This window comes from Aspergillus lentulus, assembly GCF_001445615.1.
Source record: "Aspergillus lentulus DNA, contig: Alt01, strain: IFM 54703, whole genome shotgun sequence".
NCBI classification, from domain to species: Eukaryota; Fungi; Ascomycota; class Eurotiomycetes; order Eurotiales; family Aspergillaceae; genus Aspergillus; species Aspergillus lentulus.
The window spans coordinates 3759274-3775042 of record NW_028322123.1 but is presented as its reverse complement, the minus strand read 5'-3'; the positions used below and the strand labels follow the sequence as shown (position 1 = coordinate 3775042).

General features: G+C 48.5%; 5 protein-coding genes across 5 annotated transcripts; 1 reads left to right on the top strand and 4 right to left on the bottom strand.

Moving 5' to 3' along the window:
* Positions 1-1759: 1759 nt before the first annotated feature.
* Positions 1760-3334, bottom strand: gfsA (glycosyltransferase family 31 protein; the record flags this gene model as incomplete). Its single annotated transcript, XM_033561471.2, has 1 exon — positions 1760-3334. The coding sequence occupies one exon, from the start codon at positions 3332-3334 to the stop codon at positions 1760-1762; it is 1575 nt and encodes a 524-aa protein (XP_033417362.1).
* Positions 3335-8121: 4787 nt separating this feature from the next.
* On the bottom strand, positions 8122-10021 carry ALT_1156 (putative Rab geranylgeranyl transferase escort protein; the record flags this gene model as incomplete). The annotated part of the gene is made up of 4 exons (XM_033561472.2): positions 8122-8471; positions 8667-9701; positions 9771-9889; positions 9948-10021. The coding sequence occupies 4 exons, from the start codon at positions 10019-10021 to the stop codon at positions 8122-8124; spliced, it is 1578 nt and encodes a 525-aa protein (XP_033417363.2).
* Positions 10022-11073: 1052 nt separating this feature from the next.
* cyp1 (putative peptidyl prolyl cis-trans isomerase (CypC)) lies at positions 11074-11556 on the bottom strand (the record flags this gene model as incomplete). The annotated part of the gene is made up of 2 exons (XM_089599101.1): positions 11074-11476; positions 11546-11556. 2 exons carry the CDS (start codon positions 11554-11556, stop codon positions 11074-11076), a joined length of 414 nt encoding a protein of 137 aa, XP_089456765.1.
* A 414-nt stretch (positions 11557-11970) lies between these two features.
* Positions 11971-13851, top strand: ALT_1154 (aspartic endopeptidase; the record flags this gene model as incomplete). Its single annotated transcript, XM_033561474.2, has 1 exon — positions 11971-13851. One exon carries the CDS (start codon positions 11971-11973, stop codon positions 13849-13851), a length of 1881 nt encoding a protein of 626 aa, XP_033417365.2.
* Positions 13852-14073: 222 nt separating this feature from the next.
* Positions 14074-15315, bottom strand: ALT_1153 (3' exoribonuclease family protein; the record flags this gene model as incomplete). The annotated part of the gene is made up of 1 exon (XM_033561475.2): positions 14074-15315. The coding sequence occupies one exon, from the start codon at positions 15313-15315 to the stop codon at positions 14074-14076; it is 1242 nt and encodes a 413-aa protein (XP_033417366.2).
* Positions 15316-15769: the final 454 nt, after the last annotated feature.

Sequence of the window (15769 nt, the reverse complement as noted above, 5' to 3'; positions counted from 1 at the left end):
CAGTACCGTTACAAAGGAATCCTTGGGTACCTCGGCCGGCTGTATCAGCGTGCAGGCTTGGCTAGGAACTTCCTGAGTAGTCAATCACTGTTTCCATCAGGAGGACGCATGATACATCTGAGTACCCTGTGCTACGAGATTTTAAACTCACTAGTAAGAGTAACTCCAATGAATTTATGGCTGAGAGCGAAGCATTCATGAGCGGATCCTTACAATAATACTCGGTGCAAACGTAACGAGCTAATCGATTATACTTTGTCCAGACCCAGCGGTGGGGAAAGGTGGACTTGGCAGCACTGGTGATTGGACGATCCCCTAGAGAGTTCGATTTGAAGGCCAACTCACAGTTCGAGCTGTATCGTAATATTACGACTTGCGACTGTCAGCTCTTTTCAATTAGAGTGCCTTGTCGCTGCAGGATGCGGATTCGACTCGATAGGGGAATGTCCAATTCCTTGCCTACTTTCGCTCGGCTATAATATCTTATTCTTCATTGTGGAGGCTACTACAGAGTGCCTAGAAACTAGAGGAGAAGTGTCTGACCAGAGTGTCTTTCATCCATAAGCACAAGACCTTTTGAGCACCACCAAGTCGGCTGCATTCCATCCCTCGAGTAAGCCAAACTTTGGCCCCCATTCGCCCTTCATCATACGCAGCAGGCTGTCTCCTCTGTATGTAAAGATAGAATCTCCGTAGTCCAGTACATTCGACGATCAACGCAACACAAGTGACAAGATAGTCTCACTATTAGCAATAGTCCGTGTAATAACCCAGCCATAGCGATCACCTTACGCCAAAATCCAATAGTGCACGCTGTATAATACGGTCATGCATCTACCTTATGCATTGTGCAATATAAGTACCTTGATTACAGTTACTGCAGTTCCTCAGGTAGTTTTGATTAGGCTCTAACATAGCACGAGGATTGGCAGTTGGAGCTCAGCGGTAACAACTCCAGTCGGCTCCTCCTCCTCGTGCGTCCTGCTTTTGGGTCTCAATACAGAGCACTTGAAAGATGACTTTGTTAGTACGAGTGATGTATCAGATAGCAGTGGCTACTGCTTAAGCTTGAACCAATCGTCGACATACTGCGAGTAACTTGTATTGAGAGGTAATGCAATGAAGATTTATGTTCCTATGGACAGACGGTGTGGCAATAGCCAAATCTAATCTAACACTCAAGTCATGATATTCCGGCATAATGACAAATGTTCAACGCTAATCTCCAGAAGCAGCGACACCAGCTCAGCCTGAAATTCTATTTTTACAAGACACATATAAAGAAGAAAGTCTCTCGTAGGAGCGGGTGGGAGAAAGACTTAACCGGGATAAAAGGTCAGATCAAGGGTGAAAGTCCCCCAGAACAGGCAGATGGAAAGCCAGAACCAGTCAAGGACCTCAAACGGAAAATGCTCGTCGCTGAAAAACCACTTGATTCCGATCTGGAGTGCGCCATTCTTGGCTCCGTCAACAACACAACGCCGGACCAATCAACAATCGAAGAATAGGATGTGGAAAGTCGGCATTCGGGCAAGAACCCATTCTGGCACCATCATTTCGAATTTCTTTCCTGTTTCTGTTGTGGGTTTTCCGTCCTGTGGCCAAACATGGTTCCCAAAGGAGGATATAAGCAAAGGAAAGAAAGAAACAAGGCAAAGTGGGAAAAAAACATGTGCAAGAATGGAAATGAAAATCTTCACAAAGCCCGAGGACCAGCCTCAGTATTAGTTGAGAGGTTCGTTCGATCAGTGTGGATGTTTTAATGCTGCTTTCTCACAGCGTAATCATGTACACCAGCACCACCGCCTCCCTTAGGTCCGAGCCAGACAATCTCAATGACACTGTGGCCCTCATCCTCTTCACGCACATACCATTGGTGCACGTTGTCACCAACGACATAAGCTTCCCTCAACAACCAGCGGTCTTTGGTGACACCTGCTTGATCCTTGAGACGGAGAGGACCCAAGCGACCCTCATAACCACGGGGGTCTTCCTCCCATGTCTTCTCAGTGTGATCGAAGTTGATCGCATCGTCGGGGGTGTTTTCGTCATAAGTGTACTTGACAAGAGAATAGCCGTTGGTCATGACCCAGAACGTGCGAACGGACTTGCCAGTGGAGTTGTTGACATATTCCTCCTGGTCGAAAACCCAGCGCCGAAGGACTGATTTACGACCTGCAGCGGCAGCGACTGTGGTCATCTTCACCACGTCCTTGGTATACCAGCTGTTCCAGTGGTGCAGAGACTCGATCTTCCGCCCAGACTCGTAAACACCGTCAACTTCACCCTTCATGTCCATCTGGTAGAGCGAGGGCCAAAGAGTAAGAGGAGTTTCGCCGTATTTCTGAATGCACTGGCCGAGTTTCTGATCACCGGGCTGCTCACCCCATGACTGGCACTCGTCGTAGTATTGCTCGAGGACATCGAGCAGCGGTTTGGAGACAAATACACCAGCACCCCCGAAGGCAATGTGTCCGAAGGTATCAACTTGCCAGCTGGCTTCGGACAAAGCACCAATATAATGCTTTTTGTTCACATCGAACAGCTTCAGTTCCTCGGCCACAGTGGGAAGGGACAACCAGAAGGTGTCATCGTCGATAAAACTGACCCATGTAGTTTGAGGGCGCTTGGTGCGGATGTGCTCAGCAAATGCCTGGACCAGGCCGAAATAACGAGCGGTGAAGTCAAGTGGAGACTTGATCAAAGTCAGGTCCAAGCCACGGTTACGGAAGTAAGTCATTTGCTTGTCCAAATCGTCGTCCGACTCTGGAACAAGAACGATAATACCAGCCTTGGTGTTACCATAAGAGTAAAGGAGCGAAGGAAGAAGGCGATCCAGACGGTCAGCAGTGGTAGCAAGACCGAACAGGAGCTTGTCCGTTTCATCAACCGCGTCGTCTGCAGCCACATCGACATCAATGATCGGGGGGCATGGCAATGAAGGATCCTTGTTATCCGGCGAAACAACCATGCCGCGTTCCATAACAGTCATAGGTGGGAGGACAGGCACATTGATGTCTTCAAGAGAATTGAATTCCGCTCGGGGGCTCACAAAGCGAGGACGGAAGTAGGCACGAGTATAATTCTTGCGAGGAAGCCATTCGGTGAATGGCAAGGGAGGCATGATATTTGGATCGGCCTGGCAAGTCTTCGTAGAGTCAGGCGACGATGGTTGCAGCTGGATCTGAGGGGTCTGAGTTGTCGGCGCTACACGGTCGACCGGATGCTTGAACCGAAGGGCCGCATGATCGTAGCGTTGCATGCCCCAGAAGAACCCGATTATGGAGAAGAGCGCGATAAGAGGGAAAACGGTTTTGAGCCGAAAGACAGGCATCTTGGTGGAGTTATGAAGGTCAAGCGACTCTTTCCACATTAAAGTAATCGCGATGCTGCAGATTCACTGGATTGAAATATTATAAGGGTGCGTCTATCCGTATTAAGAGCACATCAACGGAAAGCGAATAGTCGTAAAGCGGATGCGTATCGCACTGCTGTCCAGAACTGAACAGGCTGGAGACGATTAAGTGGGGGTTCTTGCGTAAATGAGTGGAATTGGCAAGATCAGGAGAAATTCTCTCCGATATGCTCAAAAGTCTGGCAACGAGAGTCTGGCAGCGTCGAGACCTGCGACACGGTCACAAAAAGGAAAAAAGAGTGATAGGCGGGTTGAAAGACGGCCCGGCGAGATTGTTCGTTGAGATACGCCTCAGGAATGGGGTGTCGACACAATCGTAAAGAGGTCCAACAAAGGAGACAAAGAAACAGCACAAATGGACTTTGTGTCCAAGGCTAGAAAGGAAATCAGGCGGATGGGAATGGAAGGTCGAGGATATGATTGTTGTCGAGGCCTGGAGGAGGAGAGAAGAAGGGAATAGGGGAAGAAGAGGGGGAGAAAGGGAAAAAAGTATGAGAGAAAGATGAAGACAGGAGACAGGCACAGGAACCGATCCAAGTGGGAATGCCGAAATACTGGACCACGGGTTGCGTTCGGGCCAAAGCTCCCGCTTGGTAATTTAAATCTGTTTAAATCAAATTAAGCTCAGCCGTCGTATTTTGCACTTTTCAAGGTTGATTAAACAGGAGGGTTGAAGAGGCAGAGATGATGCTGATCGCTTTAAGATTTTCTACTGAGATCTGACAGTGAGCAGCAGGAAGAATTGGCCCGATCTAGAGATTGCAGGTGTGATACAGAATCTCACCAGGATCCCGGGAGGAAGGAAAAAAAGGTTATCCAAGAGTCTCTTACCCAGACATGATTTTCATCCACATGAAACAGTATATTATTTATGGTTGTCGACTGTTGACGCCTCCCGCAATTTCTTCTTTTCTATTTTCCGATTTCGCTATCTACCCAAGTAGCAAGTTGCGTAGTAACAAGTTACGGTTGCAGATCACTGGACCGAAAAAGAAGAATGTCGCTCAGATGTATGGACTATCTATCTCTGGAATACGTACTGCGGGATCTTCCCAACTCCGCCAAGTGGGTGGTTGGTATTTTTCACTTCCGGCCCTCAAAACCCTTGCAATCAAGCCGATTTGATGACAGTGCTCCCTAGATGGTGACTGTTTGACACATCGTTGGTTTGACGATCTCGGCTTCTCAAGCATGTTTTACAGGAGATTGCTCTACTGGAACCAACACAAAGTGGTAGAAGAGAGATCAGATTTGACCTTGATCCTTCTGATAACATATATCTGGGAAAGCATCAAACTTTTGTTGATTACTGTCCCAATGAGGAAAAGAAGTGGAAGAACTCAGAGACAGGTGATGCAACTCTGTAAGCTGCTGGAATGTGAGATTCTCCGTACAGTAGCTCCTCTTCACTTGGATCTGACTCAATGCCACTGATACCATGTTTTTGAAGAGAAGTGGACAGATTATGACCTTACTACTATTATTATCTCCCATGTTGAGGTTGTTTTCCACTTTTGATACGTCGCTGTTGTGGTCAACCCCGGAATCGTTTGGCGCCATATACTCTGTAGAGATATCCTAAATCTGTGGAATGTTCCAGTGGATGTTTGCAGCCATTTTTGTCTCAATCCCATGACTGATGTCATAACTGTTATTTTCTGTACTCCAATCCCTTGAAATAGACACGGATAGCATGGTAATTGTTGCAGCATTTGCATTACTGATTGACTTCTCATACAGACCATGTCAATTGCCAATACACATGAAACACTACTAAAGAGAAGAGACTTTGTCTGTTGGCTGTATTAATGTGTATCAACTGCGAATCAGAAAGACCCTTCAGCGATCTGCGCCATTCCCGTGTCTCCAGCCACTCAGGGACCACCATTAAAAGGGCTGCTGGGTCCGTAGCCCCACGGCCGCGTGTCGTCTTCCACTGCCACCGTTATTTCTCCTATTAGACAGGTATTACTCTCAGGCTGTCACTGTCTAGGGAGTACTTCGGAGATAGCCAGAAGTTAGAAACTACTATCTATATACGGAGCAAGCTCCGGAGCCCTGACCCTGCTGCACAACGATACATAAAATATGGAAACGCCATCATCCTAGGTACTCCGTAACGGCCGATGATCCGAAGACTCATGATAATGATGTGCTCAATTCCATTCTCCTCCCATAGCAAGGGCAAATATCGTTGTAAAGAGCTATTCTGCCTGAGAACCAAGCTATCAGGGATACTCCGTATCCACTCGTCATCAACTGACAATGTTGCTTTAAAATTTGCCGCCGGACTGGCATCCCGAACATGCTCCATAGCAAGTGCGCCTTAATATTCCGTACTTGCGACCCGGTCAACTGCACGTTATTATCCTCAGCAGACAGCGTATGGAGTAACGCTACCTTGTTACTAGTCTTCTCATCTGAAGGTGAATACTGGATAATTTCCTGTTATTCGCATGTCCTCAGTGGCAACAAAGAGAAATGGCAAATCTGAGCCCTGTGACTGGACATCTATGAGGGGACTTGAATCCTTCTCGCAGTATCTGTGGGCCGTCACAATGTGGGTCGGGATCGGCCTGCTTGACCCCATGGGTGTGTTCGTTGCAATCCAATAATATACTTCAAACGATGCGCACTCGCACACAGCTGCGGGACGCGTGTACAAAATACGGGTGTACATCCAGCAACAGAATCCATGGAAGGATACGACAACGACGGTTTTGAGAAGACAACACCCGCTTAGGGACTCAAGGCACGACTATCATCTGCCATGTCATCGCCTGGGCAGTAATATAAGGTACCGCCTCGTTTCGTAATTGTATCGAGTCAGCAATACGAGGAAGGTTCTGCAGAGCATAATCTCCAGTCCCAGCTAGTACTCCGTAGGTACCTTACTCCATACATGGTTATCAATACGACCAGCCATTTAAGCTTGAACATATGCCTTGGCACGCTGTCACCCCTTTTGCATCCCTTAGGAATCTGCAAAACGTAAGAAATCTGCACAAACATTTCCAACATTGTTGCACAGAAGTACCTACAAATCAGATGGAAATTACGGCAGTTACGTCAATAGAAAGTTCTTTTATCAAATATTCAACTATCCACAATGCTGGACCTCGCTTAGACAGATACGGATTACTGATACGTCCAAGTCACAGCAAAATTTGCGTGCCCCTGATGATCATCCTCATCCACGGAAACGCTCTGATTTCTGTCGTTATCTCAACCCCCTATTCATGGTTCGAGGTTTGCGCCGATCCAAGCCATGTTTGATTGGATTAGTCTTTGCCAAGGCAACCGGTCAAGTTAAGGGTGCTTGTGGCGACCAATCTTGCGTGCTGCCTTCAGGGTTCGTGGTTCGCAGTTCGTCAGGATCCGCTGAAGCCTCAGGGTCCATCTGCCACTGGAGTTTGACCACTTTGAGTAACCATTCACCACCGACCAGTCTATGGAGTACTTGTACCTTGCGCAGCAAGTGCTCAAGGCATAGACAGCTCCGCTGTCACCACTAAACATTCGTATCTGCTACTCTGCTTCGTAGAATGTTTTCATCCTTCTGTCAATTGATCGATCGTTGTCGGGCCAGGTAATATACTCCGGACGCACCTCATTTGCTCTAGGTAGCACACCACTAACCAACAACATGGCTCTTAATCGTTGCAGCTGTTCCAAAAGGGTGAGCCGAGACCATCCCGCTAACTGCTTATCGGACTAAGCAATATGCTGTGGCATCGTACAATACTGAAGTGGAGGAGCTTAAAAATCGGGAGGAACAATAAGTATCATTTCACAGTTACTATCTAATCTAGCTTGATGGTGATGGAGAGAATAAAGTTCTGTGTATATTCTACAGTTCAACTCATATCTGAAGCAATCGTACGGAGTTGAGATAGTCGGATTGGCATTAGTTAAGTCGCGCTACCTCATTGGTAGGAGGAGATGAGTATATATATATCCGGCTCATATTGACTACGGAGGACTGCCAGCGCAAATTCGGATCTCACATTGAAGACTCTTATAATCCTAGATCTCATAACCTAGATAGATATCTGCTAAATTCGAGTTTGTCTACTTCCCTCAACATGGCAATTATCGCAGATTCAATGACATGAATAACCATTCAGTTTCATGCACCGGTTCCACGCGTACATCAAGAAGGAATGACAATCCACTGTGCCACCTAAGGACATACAGCCTCCACGTTAAACAATATTCACCGCCGCTTGAGACATGCCACCACTTACCGAAGTTACCACCTTCAAGAAGTCTGTACGCTATCTAATGCAGCCTGTTGTGTGCCGTTCAACCACTTGCTTTGAAGTAGGTTACGACCTTGTCTTCGGGTGGTACCCATCATGGCTGGTGAAGCAAAGACCTTCAGTCTTGCTATATATAGCGGCAGTAGCTCCCGGTCTGCTGGTTGTGGAAGGACAAACCTCAGTCGCATAATTAGTGCGAAGGTTGTAACCAGATCAGTTCCAAACGGAAGAGTTGGGTCTGAGAGAAGAAATATCCATTTCATCGTGCAGTTAACTCTCTTTCGACCTCAGTTCCAGGGAGATGAGACGTTAAACTAGATTTCGTGCAAATGGAAGGTGCAAAAAGCGCTACTAATTAAGGTTCGGGTAGGATTCATCCAAGCCTTGTGCTTATGCTCAAGAAGATTAAATGTAATTCTATCATAATATCTGAGGTAAGGCTTCTCACTCAGCGTCGTAAGCACCTTCCCGGTCCTCGAAATTCAAGAAGTCATCTGAAGCTTGATCGCCCATGATTATCTTCCATGCTTCCTTCACCGTGTCAATGAGCGCATCGTCAAAGGCAAGATCAAGGCTAGGAGGCGGGAAGGAGAGTATATTCGCCGACAGTGAGCTTCTTTGAATTCCAGAGGTACCACGAACATCCTGACTAGGGAGCCCCAGCTGTGTAAAACGCAAGGACCACAAGATTTTTGCGTTGGGATCTGCACTGGACCGAAGGAGTTTGTGTATAGCACTTTCAAGAAGCGATTGACCATCAGGTCCAGATATGGAGACACTAGAGTACAAGACACCTGGTATTCGTTAGCGATGAACCAATCATTGTCAATGAGTGGAACAAAAAGCATAACGACAAAACGCTCATTATCAGGCTGTCAGAGGTAGGTCTCATCAATGCAATTTCAGGCAATGTAGATAAGTATTCAAGAAAGTCATCATATGAGCGTACGGAAAGAGCTGCTTAAGAACGAAAAAGATATGCAACTTACTTTGTCCCGATGGACACTCGCCAGTCTCGCTGGAGTGAATCAGAATATATACGGGGGGCGAGTCATATCTTTGACCCAAAAGAGCTCCTGGGAATACCACAACTGCGCACACAGGAATTGGGCCACCTTCTGCAGTAACCGGAAAGAGACTTTCCAGAGATGAAGAGACAACAGCGATTGACCGCGAAACCTTTTCATAATGAGTAGGGCCCAGGACATTTGCAGGAAGATCCCAGTTTGAGCCAACTAGGAATCGAGTTTTAATCGACTCATCATTGGCAAGTCGAGCCTCTATACGACCGACGTCGCTGTCGTCGGCTTCAATTGGGTCATTTCTGACCGACTGGATCCCAGAATCCAACACATACACTCCGCCCCCGACAGCGAGAGCTCGGCAGCCCACTTGAGAGATCTCGGATCCTCCACCCCATTTGGCAACCAAACTTCCAAATCCAGGACCAAAGACACCGATAGAGGTCAAGTGCCTCTTGATGCGCGTTACCGCATATTCGGCTGACGTCTGGTTCGGAGAACTCTGGGCCAATGAAAGCGATAGAAGGGGATCGTGAAGTTCGGCAGGGACTTGAAAATTGGAGGTGAGATAGTTCGGGAACGAACCGGTCAGATCCTCCTGTTCCGACGAGCTTTCGTCAACCTGTTGAGGCTTGGCGATGTGCCGGAGAAACCTCATCAGCGTTCGCTTCGATTTAACGCTGATCACGTCATCGGCGAAAACATCTTCGCGGCTACTGGGCACACGGTACAAATCTGAGAATGCATTCGCAGTAGTGCTACAGCTCTCAGAAGCTGAGTTGCTCGAAGGTCTGTAAATCCACCAGCTTCCAACGGCCTGAAATTCAAGCTGGCGGTAGACTTTCGAGGACACCAGCGTTGGCAACAACGCAGATCGACAATAAATCAATTGCGGTGACAACGTAAGAGTGTATGCTCGCGAAGAAGCTAGCTGAGCATTGCACTCCTGTGCTTGCTGAGGCCTCACAATGGACGCGTCTTCAAAGGGGAAAGACTTCGGTTCTAGCTTATCAACACCAGTCAGCAAATAATCGCAGCACATACCAATGGCAGAAATGCCGCAAAATTTACCTTTATTCACTTGGGAAACCCAGTCCTCTGCTTCCTGAAGGCTGAATGCTGCCTCAGAGCCTCCATAGTATGGGTTACGGTCAACGTGAAGTACCTTCTTGCCTGACCGGGAGAGGGCCCTAAAAATGGTAAAATTAGCAACATAACGAGTAAAGCAGTTGCTGATTACCGACTCACAATGCCAGAAGCGACTGCGCCAGCCCTGTACCAGAGATCGTTACATCCCATGGCGTTTCTGCCAACGACTCCATCCTGAGAATGGAAGTTGCAAGGTGTACAGAGCTGGGAAAAAGAGATTCAGTGTGATGCTATACGATGAGCAACCCCAACTATCATCACGTCGGGTGGCAGGAAACGGAGCACTTCCTAGCAAGCAGGAATCTCCTGCCCATGAATGCGATGGAAGTTTTCATCCGTCCTTGAAAGGAAGAGCTTCGAGGGAAATAAAATAGAAAGCGACGGAGACACGCAGAAATACTTCCGTCCTGACCCGCATCGATAGTGCGGCACGTGATGAAGCTCGGGCCATATTCTTCGCCGTCAAGATACTCAAGGAGCAAGATGTATTCTGCCCGACTGTTTATTTTTCATGTTGGCTTGATTCCTTTTTCACTGATGAAAGCTATTCCTCCACAGCTTAGCATTCTGTGGCTGCCGTGCTTTCATCAAGACGATCTGCTAGTTAAATCTTCTATATGGGCTTTCGGAGCACCGAGTCGAGCTATGCCAGAATTCAACTATTCCGAATCAAGCTAGACAGCTTCGCTACCTTAGCACCTTTAAAAATTGCTCTCTCAAAGGATCTTCTCTTTTTCCTAGCACACCACTCCCCAGTGCTCTGCACGGCATTCTGCGCTCTACCATAGCAGATTCGTCTCATACCGACAAGCCTTCATTGGTCTTGTCCTTACAGGGAGTGGTAGATCGGATTATATCACTCTGTATCTGCTGCTCCGGATGGAGACATCTGATGGAAGCGGTTCGTTTGTAGTGATACATATCGTCATATTGTAACTCTCTGTGCTGTGGAAAAGGTAGACAGATGGCATATACATGTAGCAACCTTAGTACAAATTCCTAACGCCTGGGTGAACATGGCGCATCGTTTCGAGTGCCGCGTTTCTTGTCACCACGACGTCAAGCGGTACATCAAGCCCGCATACTGGAGGTTTAGACTGTTATCGTTCGATTATCTTTCTCCAGACCCCGTCCAATAGAGGCGTGTGATGAAGATACCGACGCATGTGCGCGTAGCTTCGAATCGTGAAAAAGACGTCTGCGATAGAACGCATTGCAGCTCGTCTCACTCCTCGCCTTCTTCCACGACTTTGGCGCGAATAATCTTGACCTCATCGACCGGCCTATCCTCGGAATTCGTCTTGACGAGTCCCATTCGCTGTATTACCCGCATTCCACTTTTCACTCGACCGAAAATTGTGTGCTTTCCATCTAGCCATGGTGTAGGCGCAAGGGTGATGAAGAACTGGCTGCCGTTGGTGTTGGGTCCACTGTTCGCCATGCTCAAGACGCCAGCTCCTGTGTGCTTGAGGCCCGGATGAATCTCATCCTCAAACTTCTCGCCGTAGATTGAACTGCCTCCCCTGCCGGTACCAGTAGGATCGCCGGTCTGTACCATGAAGTTGGGAATGATGCGGTGGAAAATTACGTTGTTGTAATAACCTCGTTGCGCCAGAGTCGCGAAATTCCTGCAAGTCTAGTCAAGTATATATTAGCATGTGAAGAGCGCCAGGTCGAATGATAAGTTCCTTGCTTACCTTTGGCGCATGCTCGTTGTAAAGCTCTACCGTGAACGAGCCCTAGAATAGGTTAAGAGGGGCAAATTGCTGTGCGGCCACAGGATAGTCCTTACCATACTCGTGTCGAATATCACGTCAGTCGCCATTGTTATTTAAAAGTAGTCAGATGAAGAAATTGGATATCTTCGAGATCATGCTTCCACCAGAGCAGAAGGTTGTATTCGAGCGTCCTAATGATCTCGCGCGGGGATGGGGATGCTTGTCTTGGCATCTATCATCGGGGAACACAGAGCTTCCACACTTGTCACTCTCTGGTAAACACAGCCTCCTACAACTATGAACTGATTCCCACATACAGCGCAACCAGATGAATATTCTCGACTTGAGCTGAAGACTATCCCTCTTTCTCTACTCTTCTTGTGACCCAGAGTCTCGCAGTTGTCATGGACGAGGTCAGTCCACTTGCGGAGCTCTTGGGGCAGGCCATTTACCAGTATACGAAGATCAAACCTTTCCTACCGACGTACGGCCATCTCCTCGTTTCGGCTCTCTTTCCTATTTACATTGGCGCCCATGCATCCCTTTCGAGACCCTCGTCTGCTGCCAAACCTCCCAAGAAAGACACGAATAACAACGAAACAGATAATGAGGAAGAAGATGAGGAAGGACTGGGTCCCGTCCAGAAGATGGAGGGCCTTGAGCCCAGTGATGCGCTGATGTTCCCTTTGACTGCCGGTCTCACTCTCGGTGGTCTGTATTTGATCATCAAATGGTTGGACGACCCAGCCATATTGAACAAGGTCCTGAGCTTTTACTTTTCTCAGATGGGCCTATTCTTCGCAGTCGCATTCCTGAAGGACTGCCTTTTGGTCTTTCGATCTTTTGTTTTCCCTCGTCGATATCGATACGCTGGCAAGATCTGGAAGGCGAAACAATCGGAACGAGTTTTCATAGCCGCTCAGCAGGACTCTACGCAGGGGTCGGTCCAATTCCGCCATACTCCCCTTCCCGGAATTTTTGGCTCCATTCCACTACCTACTGCCTTGGTGACAGGCCTTTGGGCGTGTCGCAACGTCGCGTATCAAAGGCTGAAGCTGCGGGCTCACGTGCGCGGTCTCTTCAACGGCGAATGTCTGGTGGGCCTGCTGGACGTAATCAGTGCGCTGCTGGCTCTGTCTGCTGTTGGGTATTTCGCATTTGTTGCGAAACCATGGTGGATGACCAACTTTCTGGGTTTCAGCTTCTGTTACGGTGCGCTGCAGTTCATGTCGCCATCAACATTCAAAACTGGGTCACTTATTCTGAGCTCGTTGTTCCTCTATGATATCTACTTTGTTTTCTATACCCCATTGATGGTGACAGTCGCTACAAAGCTAGATGTACCTATCAAGCTCTTGTTTCCCCGGCCACCTGCTCCCGGGGAAGCTCCGGACGTTGTTTCCTTGGCGATGCTGGGACTGGGGGACATTGTCATTCCCGGTATGATGGTGGGACTGGCACTCCGATTTGACCTGTTTCTCTACTATAGGAAGAAGGGCATTGAAAAATCGCGGCTCGAATCCAAGGGGCAGGAGATCATCAAGCCCCAATACCAGTCTGCAACTGGCGGCTGGGGTGAACGTTTCTGGGTTTGGTCCGTGGTACCGCGTGGACGTGAGCTAGAGCCCCCGTATCAGGATGCAAAGTCCTTTCCCAAACCTTATTTCAAGGCCAGCTTGATTGGGTACATTGTCGGAATGATATCGACCCTTGCGGCCATGCAATACTCCAACCATGCTCAACCCGCTCTTCTTTATCTGGTTCCTGGAGTTCTTTCTTTCCTGTGGGGAACTGCGCTTCTCAGAGGAGAACTTCGCGAGATGTGGGAGTTCTCTGATGCCGAGGAAAGCGATGAGGAGGGTACAAACGAGAAGGAGAAAAAGAAGGGAGATGAAGCTCCAGCTAAGAACACAAAGAGTCTCCTTATGCGAATCCTGTCAGGCGATATCAAAGCACTATACTCGGAAGAACCCGGAAATGCCACGAAGAAAGAGGAGAAGAAGAAATCCGAGAGTGTTGAGATCAAAGGTTCGGCGCAAGCTGATGGAGGACCAGATAACAAGTCGCAAGGTGCAGACGAGGGGAAGGAATTGGATTTAGTTTCAATATCCATCTCACTGCCCAGGAAAGGCAAGACCGGATCACGCAAAACCCAGACCAACAGGGTTGAGTCACCCACAGGCGAGAAGAGCTTGTCTATCCCTAGTGCAGCAAATCGCGATGACGAGCCACCGGCCAAGAGACAGCGAAGAAGTCCTAGAATCGCCGAAGTCAGTGCCTCTTAGTTTAACTTTCTGGGAATGATTTCTACGAACGGGTTGCATGGAATGTTTGCGTTTCGCATTTGGTTGGGATAGATGGAGTTGGGACAATCGAACTCGGCATGCATATCATACGGGAGGGTAGAAAGTAAGGTAGAAAGATCTGAATCAAAAGTTCCTTCAAAGATTTCAAATGGTATCGTCATCGTCCTTAAAAGTTAAGATATACAAGGCAATCCGCCCGGATCAGCAGCTATCAAGGATCCCTTTCATATCATCCCATCGTTGCGCGGAGATATCAACCAGCTGCTTCAGCTCTCTAGTGTCCGCTGCCCATCCACCGTTCTTCTCCATTTTTACAATCACTGTTCTCCCTTGTCCCGCGTTCTCTTTGTCGACCACGATGCAAATCCTCTCCTGGCTCAAACTCTCCTCATATCCATCGGGGTCAGCGAGGATCCACCTTCGCTGGATGCCTTTTCTGTCATTTTCCTCAATCTTCCTCTCTTCTTCAGCATCGGGAATAATAACCTTTCTCCACCCAGAAGCTGCATCTGCCTCGAAGACGCAGAACGAGCTGGCGACAGGCATACCCCGCAGCGACAGTTTGTGCGCTTCAGAAACCTCCTCCGAGCACATCACCATCTCATTATCGACATCCCACCACGCCTTGGGCAATTTTGTATCCCGAAGCGCAGCCAGAACAGCGGCCCAGGCAGCATCGAAAGGATTGCCGGCTAGCGAGATGATCATCACATCAATGTACAGCACCCAGAACGCTTTGATTTCTCGACTCTTGGCACCTGCATCGCCCTCTTGAGCATCCACATCCATCTGCTCGTCCTCGTTATGCCGTTCCAACTCCTCTGGTCCCAGGTTCGGCGGCTGATACCAGATTCGCAGATCCTCTGCGCGCACTAAGCGGGTGCTGTGTAGGAGTGATAGGATCTGATGTGACAGCGACTGCGCCAGCGCCGAGGGTGGAGCCCCAGGGATAAATCCAGGAGCACAGCCAGTGCTGAGTGAAAGGTTTGGCACGAGCAAATTAAGGTCTTGGATGTGTGATACGTCGTCCTCGTCTTCGTCATCGTTTTCATGACTGGCTGCCACAGTCGCCTTCTCAGTGGTGTCGGTTAACTTCCGCCGCTTGTTCGTAGAGGTAGGTGCCGATGCTCGCGATACACTCCACGAGGCAATGTCGTCGGTATGAAGAATCTCAGCGCGAACCCCGCAGACCGCCGCAGTGTCACCGATTCTGACTACGGCACTGCCGTTCGTATGCGTCAAAGAGCCGGTGTTCGCAGAGGTAACGCGGAACTGGGAGGTAGCACGGCCATTGGCTCGAATAGAAGGCTGATTGCTTGATGGAGGAGGTGATAGATGGGCAAGAAGGTAGGCGTGAGGTTGGAGCCGGGCAAATTGAGATGGTGGTAGTGAGAGCGATGGCGGGGCTGACGGCGCAGCTGTTGATGCTGCAGCAGGAGCCATTCTAGTAAAGGGCAAAATCCAAATTTGCAGGAAATCAATGAGCAGTCGACGCTTGATTTCCTTGAATTGTCGCTTTGTCCTGCGGAAAGAAAATAATGCAGCATTGAATTCCCTAGTTTTATGCGGCAGAATCGTCTGCACCTCCGGAAGCGGTGAGAGACATTCCTCCCCGACACGTGATATAGGAGTATCACTTCAACTACGCAGTACTTTTGGTCGTTAAGCTACGAGTTTCGCACCTCAATGCTTTGAATACGGGATGTAACTGCTTCATTTGCACATTTTATGCCTGGGTCTAAAGGGTTAAGAAGAGCAATGAAGCCGGTGTTCATGACCCTTCGAGATTGTTCGAATGACTAAACACCCTGACGAGTCTTCCCTTGTACATCTGGCTTGCACAAGGAGCGGATTATGATGATTTTCTAGAAGTTGCGCAGTATAGGTCATTGAATCA